Source organism: Mya arenaria, chromosome 4 (assembly GCF_026914265.1).
Source record: "Mya arenaria isolate MELC-2E11 chromosome 4, ASM2691426v1".
In the NCBI taxonomy this organism is placed as follows: domain Eukaryota; kingdom Metazoa; phylum Mollusca; class Bivalvia; order Myida; family Myidae; genus Mya; species Mya arenaria.
The window spans coordinates 6,603,813-6,613,255 of record NC_069125.1 but is presented as its reverse complement, the minus strand read 5'-3'; the positions used below and the strand labels follow the sequence as shown (position 1 = coordinate 6,613,255).

The following is a 9,443-nucleotide window of genomic DNA, read 5'->3' as shown; positions in this document are numbered from 1 at the left end:
CCAAGAGTTGTGTATGATATAACTGTTTTGTATCATGTTGTCAATAAATATTGAAAAATAAATAAAAATAAACTAGCGCTTTAGCGAGAGTGTATACCTTCAATAACATGTGTTACGGTTGACGTCACTAATCTGTACCATGTTGTCAAAGACAACGTTCAATAAATAGCGTGCGGTATAAGTGAATAGCGCTGACATTTACCCACACAGTAGTTATCGAACGGTTCACCCTATCTACATCTTACCGTTCCATTATCGGAGTTAATTTGTAGACGAAAATAAAGAAAACGGTCTCAATCATGGTAAAATTCGATATAATGCACATTAAAATCTATATAAATATAATTAAAACATTGAGAATTGCATATGAGCATTAAACATTATTATTTTCTAAATCGTATCCTAAAATGCCGGACAAATGAAGGTCCAATTTCATATAATGAAGCTAATATAATGAAGGTCATATTTGAAATCGGACTTTGTCCTTGAGAATACAGCCGTCCATTTCCCGTTGGTAAAGGTCATCAAACATCTCATTCTGGGCGACCGTGAACCAGTTCTTCCAGTCCCCTACCTCGCCTGAAAAAAGGGCTTCAGTTTACGGAAAGGGTCTCTGTATTTTCAAAGAAAAATGTTGACCTAATTCTTAGGCAGGCGTCGTAATCTGAACACGTGGCGCTGTCGTGGCTGCTGACATCGTGATAAATTTAAAATAAGTTTGAGCTGTGTAGCAACTATTCATAAAAACTTGGTGCCTATGTTCAGATGACAACACACAATGACCAAAATCAGCTGCTTTAAAATTACAATTGTCTTTCAGGCAAAACATTTGACATTATAATGGTACACAGTTTTAAAATGCGTATACGGATCTGATATTTCCATTCATGTGAGTTACAAACCGACAATCGGAACACCTCCGTCAGTATCCAACAGGAATTGACTCTGTCGAAGCTTGCCGGAGATGGCCGAGTTGTTATGACTGACAAACCGAGTCCAATATATATACACGTGCTCACCTTTCCTGTAAAATCCCGGCTTCCGGTCCCGCCATATCTTCAAGAAGAACTCGGATTCAAGTCCTTTCTTATCCTTCTTCATGTTTTGGAACGTGCATTTGTCCGCGATGTCGTCACATAACGTCACCGAAAGCGGAAGTTCTAAAAACTCGGCTAATTTTCGAACCTCACGGCGGCTGTCCTGTAGCAAACACGCTATGTACATCAACAGAGACGTCTTTGTTCTACTTAAAACACCTGTAGTCTTGGCGTATTTTATCATGTTTTTAAACAATGTATTTTCAGCGTGTACATGAGTTTTATTTTAATACATTTAACATATATCAATACAAACATACGGTTTCATATTGTTATAAATGTAATCCACATGGGCTATATAAAAAGTCATTATTAGGTTAACCGGAAACAAGGTATAAAATGTTATAAATGGTGGTATGATATAACACATCTCGGAACATACCCCCCCCCCCCCCCTCCCCCACATAATTTATAATTTATAAATTAGCGTTACCTGAAACAGTGGTCTAGTTACATTGGCAAATAACTGTTGAAGTCTCAACAGAAGAGACTTCTACTGACCTCTTTCATGTCCTCGTAGAAGACTGTGTGTATGGGCAGCCCAGGGTGATCGGCCTTCACCTTTTCATAATGTTTCACGTAGTTAAACCAGCGACCAGACTCCACTGTAAATCAAAGCGCTGAAAGTACTGAACAGATTGGGTGTACATTAAATTGTCGTAAATATACATGTTTTTAGTATTTGTTGTGTTTTCGAAATGTTTTCCGGATAACTATTTTATTAATTCAAAAGAAAGCCAATCACCCAAATGCAGATTTCGTAAACGCTTTGCAAAACAGAATACATGTCTTATCCAGCACGGTCATTTTGTGTCTCGAAGCATAAAATTTAAATGACGCGCATAACGTTAAACGCATAATTTTAAATAATAATATTAATCATTTACGTTTAATGGCACATACTATTTACTAACCTTTGCCTTCTAGAAACAAGGGTAGATAATTTTCCCACTTGCCGTGGTAATCATACGATCCCGTCAGCCCGTAATGATGGTTATAACCAGACACTGCAATGTCCTTAGGATTTCTAACAAGCAACACAATTTTACACTTCCGGTTTATCATGTCCTTAGGTAAGTCATCGAAGAAGGCGTGAGTGTTTAGCACTCGTGGAGAAGGCATGGAAGCTAGTCTCTCGTGCGTGACGGCTTCCAGCATATTGTATTGTTTGATGCCCTGGACGGTGTCCGCATTTCCGGCTATCAACATCGACAAAACTTCCCATAACCAATGGGTCCCTAAAATACAAAGAATACCTTTTTTTATACAAAAACAGTCAATCTTATATTTGAAGTAGTATCAAATTAATTATTGTATAATAATATAAATAATATAAAATAAAGTATGATAATAATATTTTGTCTGGTCATGTTCGCGTATCAAACAAGACGGCTGATAAGCCCTTTGGCAACCAATGGTCGATAGGTTACACGTATGAAACCAAAACTACGAAAAGACTCAAATTCGAGTCTATACAAACACTTAACTATAAAGATGCATCTTCCATTATTCCGTTGGTTTTACAAGAATAAATGTAGATTATTTTACCATTTCAAATAGTAATGCAATTTAGAAAAAAAAATGATATAAACTCAACTAGAAGGAAAGTAAATATGGAATAAAGTTGCAGTATTGCTACTTGAGTCAGAACCCAGCTTTGAATTTGTTCGTAATTATGGCCCCAACAGGGGCGTAGCTAGCCCTCTATTCATGTGGATTCATAATTGTGCTTGGGGGTCCGGGGCATGCTCCCTCGGAAAACGTTAAAAACCATGGTGAATTCTGGGCGTTCTGAGGTAATAATAATAATAATAATAATAATATCTTTATTTTAAGAAGGTGACATATTAAGATCATGTACAAAACTACAGAATCTTATTTTCGATATGGCCCTCTGAAACAGAATGAAAATATGGCAAATAATCATAAGACAAACATGAAGACGATGCTAACAACGATGACGATGATGATGATGATTATAAGTATGCTGTTGATGCTGACGATAATGATGCATATGATGACATGATGATGATGTTGAATCAATATTAGACAGATACTCTCAGTTAAATATAATTATGAATAAAACATCACAATTTGTATAATCACAAGTTTCCTATGAGGTACTGTTTGACCTTTATTTTATACGTATTAAAGTTTTTTGATTCTCGTATTTCCAAAGGTATATTATTCCAAACAATTCTGCTGTAATATGTAAACGATGCTTTCATATAATTAGTACGAGGTCTAGTTTGCAAAACAATATCTTTGTGTGCCATTGATCTTAGCATATATACATTATTGTCTGAAACTGTTACTAATTCTGACATATATGATGGAGCCATGCTATTCAACGTCTTGTAAACTAATACTGCTGCGTGGTATTTACATCTATCCGAGAAGTTTAGCCATTTTAGTTCTTTAAATAGATTTGTTGATGAATCTCGTTTAGATTTACCAAGTATGATTTTTGCAATTCGTTTTTGTAAGTTATTTATTTTATTCACATATGAATTGGTTCCCTTGCCCCAGACCAAGCAGCCGTAATCAAAATTTGGCAGAATATATGCATTGTAAAACATTCGTTTTGTATCAGGTGTGAGGAAATATATTATATTTTTTAGAAGTGCAATTTTCTTATTCAGATTTTTACAAACATAATCGATTTGCACATGCCAGTTTAGTGTATTATCTATATACAACCCTAATAACTTTTGCACAACAACATTAACTATTTGAACATCATTAATACAAAGTTCAAGATTCCCAGTGTTTTTTAATGTATTTGCAGACCCTATTAACATGCATTTAGTCTTGGAAGGATGCAATGACATATTATTTAGTTGACACCACTTATTAACATAATTTAAATGATGTTGTAATTTATTTTGAATATCCGTCAACTGATATCCAGATTCATAAAGTGTTGAGTCATCTGCATATAGATCTATATTTAATGTTGGATGCATAACTGCAATATCATTTATGTATAAAATAAAAAGCAAGGGTCCCAGTATGGAACCCTGGGGTACCCCAGATGTAACAGTGAGTTTTTGCGATTTAATTTTGCCAATCTACAAAATCAAGGTGCTTTATTTAGTTCTGGAAAATGGACAGTATTAGGATCATGGAATCAACTACGCATACTGCAACTTTGGCTGACTTTTTATATATATGTATATGTCAGAATAATGTGGATTCAGCCGCGTACTCGCGTATAGGCATCTACGCGCCTGCACAGATTTCTAGTTTTTCATGTTGCTACTGAGTATTGATACATTGAATTGACGTACAAATAGTTTTTTTGTGATAAGAAATAATTCTACTAATTTTATTTTCAAATTACAACTAAACCGAGCTGAACAATATCATAACAACAATAATTTAAAGACCTGACTTGAAGTAAGCTACTAGCAGAATGTCATCATCCCGGCCGAGGGCGTCCCTAGCCGCGCGGATGTTGCGTTCCTGGTCCACCCCTTCCACATACGGATAATCCACACCGTCCACTTGCAAGAACCGGATAGAGTCGCCGCCGGCGTCTGTGTACCTCACCAAAGACATTAGGATCCTCCGGCGGTGAAGTCCCCTATAGACACGTATTGCATTTAAACACTGATCATTAGTGAGTTTGTCATTTTTCATTTCTATTCTTATAAGGCAATATTTCCATCATGAACGTGACCGTCGTATTGTTTGCGGGCGGCGAATGCGGACAGCAGGCACATGGACTACCGGCACCATGCAACTGGTGGTAGTGGCCCGGGGGTAACATGTAAGGTCAATATATCCATGTGCGCGCTGTCCGCATCCGTCGTCCGCATCCGGTAAACTGATTCGGTTCAACATAGGCGGACGGGCGTGCCTCGAGACATGGAATGGCCTAATACCGAATAACTACATATATCTGTATATGGGATATGGGGAAATAAAGCCCAATATGCTGGAATGGAAAAACATCATATATCCTAAGTTAGGTCGCCGAAGTTCCAAAACCCGTCGCTACCAAATTACGGCGCGGAACAATGTTGAATATAAACGTTTGGTTGGCGGAAATGAATTATATTGGCGGATCCCTGGTTTCGTAGTTAAGTAATATGCCTGTCAACCGAGGGGTTGCAGATTTGATCCCCGATCAACAAATATCAATACAAACACTCTTTCATTAGGGACGTTACACAGGGGTCCAGTCTGACAACACTATACACTTCACACACGCTAAGAACCAGGATATCTCTAGCTAGGCTATCATCCTATCTGTGAAATATGCCCCACAACCGAACACGACTGATACTTACACCGGGGCTAGTCCGGTAGCGTAGTAAACTAAACGACCAGCTCCCATCTCCCCCCAAAAAACAATTATAATAATAATGACGACCTCAAGTCCGACTTTAAAGGCTATATCAGCAGGATCCGTGCTCACAAACGATCTCAGGTCCGACTCAAGAGACAATATCACCGGGATCCGTGCTCACAAACGATCTCAAGTCTGACTCTAGAGGCAATATAACCGGGATCCGTGCTCACAAACGATCTCAAGACCGACTCTAGAAGCAATATCACCGGGATCCGTGCTCACAAACGATCTCAAGTCCGACTTTAGAAGCAATATCACCGGGATCAGTGCTCACAAGCGATCTCAAGACCGACTCTAGAAGCAATATCACCGGGATCCGTGCTCACAAACGATCTCAAGACCGACTCTATGAGCAATATCACCGGGATCCGTGCTCACAAACGATCACAAGTCTGACTCTAGGGCAATATCACCAGGATCACTGCTAACAAACGATCTCAAGTCCGACTCTAGAAGCAATATCACCAGGATCCGTGCTCACAAACGATCTCAAGTCCGACTCTAGAGGCATTATCACCAGGACCCGTGCTCACAAACGATCTCAAGTCCGATTCTAGAGGCATTATCACCAGGATCCGTGCTCATAAACGATCTCAAGTCCGACTCTAGAGGCAATATCACCAGGATCCGTGCTCACAAACGATCTCAAGTCCGACTCTAGAGACAATATCACCAGGATCCGTGCTCACAAACGATCTCAAGTCCGACTCTATAAGCAATATCACCAGGATACATGCCCTCTGACTCTAAAAGCAATATCACCAGGATACATGCCCTCTGACTCTAAAAGCAATATCACCAGGATACATGCTGTCTGACTCTTGAAGCAAGATCACCAGGATACCAGCTGTCTGACTCTAAAAGCAATATCACCAGGATACCTGCTGTCTGACTCTTAAAGCAATATCACCAGGATACCTGCTCTCTGATTTTAGAAGCAAGATCACCAGGATACCTGCTCTCTGACTTTAGAAGCAAGATCACCAGGATACATGCCCTCTGACTCTAAAAGCAGTATCACCAGGATACCTGCTCTCTGACTTTAGAAGCACTATCACCAGGATACCTGCTCACTGACTCTAGAAGCAATATCACCAGGATACCTGCTCACTGACTCTAGAAGCAATATCACCAGGATACCTGCTCACTGACCCTAGAAGCAATATCACCAGGATACCTGCTCACTGACTCTAGAAGCAATATCACCAGGATACCTGCTGTCTGACTCTAGAAGCAATATCACCAGGATACCTGCTGTCTGACTCTAGAAGCAATATTACAAGGATGCCTGCTCTCTGACTCTAAAAGCAATATCTTCTTTAAAAGGATGATGTATACTGCACTGTTTTTGAATTTGTATATATGATACGTTCGACCAAAGTGCTAACTGCCCTTGCTGCTCTTTTGTTGCTGGCTCTGCATGTCTGCTGCTAAAACTAACCCACATGTTTTCCGTAGACAAACATGAAGGAAATAAAATAAAATATAGTGGCCGAGAAACTAAACAATAAATTTGCTCAGCCTAATGCAGAAAAAGCATCAATAATGAAATTTTTTTTATTTCATTTCATATCTAGCAGGCTTAATTAATGATAAAAACTAGTTGTGTAAAATTCCGGCCCTTCCTGTATACAAATGAAGGAAGGGACACATTATGTCGTGATGTGAAGCGTTGATCTACTGCCAAATAGGTCAAGTTTTCATAAATTCAGAATCATATCTTAAGCTTTAATCAACTAGAAATAGTTTATTATCTTAAGTATTTAATTCTATGATGGCAGGAGGGTACACATGCTGGTCTCCTTGAGGGCAGAAGGGTGCTAGCAAAAAGAACAGCGTGCAGCAACCTTCCATGCCTCTTTAGCTAAAACCTTATATTGAGTCTGAACCGAGACAAGAGATGTATAACCACATACCTGTCTAGGCTTATGAGTCAACCCTTAAGATTCGCTATACCGATAGTAATGCTAAATTAGTTCCATCTTGAAAGTATATTAAATGATTAATAGCGAAGTTAATTAACATAATGGCATATGAATGAAACCAGAAAAAAATAGATCCCAATATTAATTATATCATACGCAGAGTCATTAAATACTCATTTATGTGCTTAACTTACATATTAACATGACCTCGATTATAGACAGCGTTTAATATGAACTTATGGGAACTTAGCTACCAGTAAAATTAGTATCCTTCTTTTCATATAGCACTGTATTAAGTTAGTCTTAAATTTCACACACAAAGATCAAGCATAATACATGAACATTTCTAAAATAAATGAAAACATACTGAAAATCAACATTCAAGAGTTTTAAAAGCGTAACCTACATTACCCGCAAAAATAAATATGTTGGTAACGTGTCTGTATAGATACCTCGAGTACGATATATGAACTATTCTCGTCACGAGACGACCATGACCTTCACCCAGCGCATTACTATTAAGTGTGATCTGGGACAAATAATACCCCCCCCCCCCGCCATCATTCTCCCGGGAAGGTTAAAACGAAATGATTCACAGAGTTTTAAAATTGTTAAAATGCATTCTTAATTTTACAAATTCTTTACTTTAATTGAATTGCAAGAGCTTAAGTGGTTTTGTGATCTAATATAAGCCAGCGAAATAGTCCATTATTCAAACAATTTTAATTAAAAAACAATAACAACAGAAGTGGAGCTACACGGATAATTTTGTTTGTATCTTTATTATCTACTGATTCTAATTCTTTTAATTAAATTAAGGTTTACATGTTGTAAGATGTCGGCAAGGACTTAACTAGAACGCATTTATATAGTATGTTCTCTTACTTGTCTCCCTTGGTATCTTGAAGTCTTGAAAACCTATATTATATTAGCGGAATAAAGAAACTCTGTGCTTTAAAGCTTAATGAACAGCAACTTGTCAACTGCTTAACATAAGTTTATTCTGATACGAGTTGTTTGAGGACAGACCGTACTGAATGACGTTATAGAGGCGTAACTTCGGGACGCTATCCAGAGTGACACGGTGGTTTGAGGACAAGCCGTACTGGTTGACGTTATAGAGGCGTTACTTCGGGGCGCTACTCAGAGTGACACGGTGGTTTGAGGACAGGCCGTACTGGTTGACGTTATAGAGGCGTTACTTCGGGGCGCTATCCAGAGTGACACGGTGGTTTGAGGACAGGCTCTGAGTAGCATCACCCAGTACGGGTGACGTTATAGTGGCGTTACTTCGGGATGCTACTCAGAGTGACACGGTGGTTTCAAGACAGGCCGTTCAGGGTGACGTTATAGTGGCTTAACTTCGGGACGCTACTCAGAGTGACACGGTGGTTTGAGGACAGGCCGTACTGGGTGACGTTATAGTGGCGTAACTTCGGGGCGCTACTCAGAGTGACACGGTGGTTTGAGGACAGGCCGTACTGGGTGACGTTATAGTGGGCGTTACGTCGGGGCGCTACTCAGAGTGACACGGTGGTTTGAGGACAGGCCGTACTGGTGAACGTTATAGTGGGCGTAACTTCGGGGCGCTACTCAGAGCGACACGGTGGTTTGAGGACAGGCCATACTGGTTGACGTTATAGTGGCGTTACTTCGGGACGCTACTCAGAGTGGCTCGGCGGTTTGACGACATCCCTTACTGGTTGACGTTATAGTGGCGTATCTTCGGGGCGCTACTCAGAGTGACACGGTGGTCTGAGGACAGGGCGTACTGGGTGACGTTATAGTGACATTACTTCGGGACGCTACTCAGAGTGACACGGTGGTTTGAGGACAGACCGTACTGGTTGAAGTTATAGTGGGCGTAACTTCGGGGCGCTACTCAGAGTGACACGGTGGTTTGAGGACAGGCCGTACTGGTTGACGTTATAGTGGCGTTACTTCGGGACGCTACTCAGAGTGGCTCGGCGGTTTGAGGACAGGCCGTACAGGGTGACGTTATAGTGGCGTTACTTCAGGACGCAATACTCAGAGAGACACGGTGGTTTGAGGACAGGCCGTACT

The 9,443-nt window shown here is 39.8% G+C and overlaps 1 protein-coding gene across 2 annotated transcripts; it reads right to left on the bottom strand.

The window, feature by feature from the left end:
- Positions 1 to 328: 328 nt before the first annotated feature.
- Positions 329 to 7,810, bottom strand: LOC128232432 (sulfotransferase 1B1-like). Of its 2 annotated transcripts, none has more exons than XM_052945976.1 (6): positions 7,791 to 7,810; positions 4,487 to 4,683; positions 2,012 to 2,335; positions 1,599 to 1,702; positions 1,020 to 1,200; positions 329 to 579 (listed from the first exon to the last, which is right to left on the bottom strand). In XM_052945976.1, exons 2-6 carry the CDS (start codon positions 4,656 to 4,658, stop codon positions 461 to 463), a joined length of 900 nt encoding a protein of 299 aa, XP_052801936.1. In that variant the 5' UTR covers positions 4,659 to 4,683; positions 7,791 to 7,810; the 3' UTR covers positions 329 to 460. The 2 variants fall into 2 exon arrangements, with proteins under 2 accessions (XP_052801936.1, XP_052801935.1); XM_052945975.1 differs by lacking the exon at positions 7,791 to 7,810 and adding an exon at positions 7,634 to 7,753.
- Between the last annotated feature and the right edge of the window lie 1,633 nt (positions 7,811 to 9,443).

Coding starts and splice junctions, on each gene's coding strand:
- LOC128232432 (XM_052945976.1), bottom strand. CDS start 4,658: ATGTCTTTGGTGAGGTACACAGACGCCGGCGGCGACTCTATCCGGTTC. Junction 2,336..4,486: donor AGTAGCTTACTTCAAGTCAG/GTCTTTAAATTA, acceptor TTTGTATTTTAG/GGACCCATTGGTTATGGGAA. Junction 1,201..1,598: donor TCTACGAGGACATGAAAGAG/GTCAGTAGAAGT, acceptor TGTTTGCTACAG/GACAGCCGCCGTGAGGTTCG.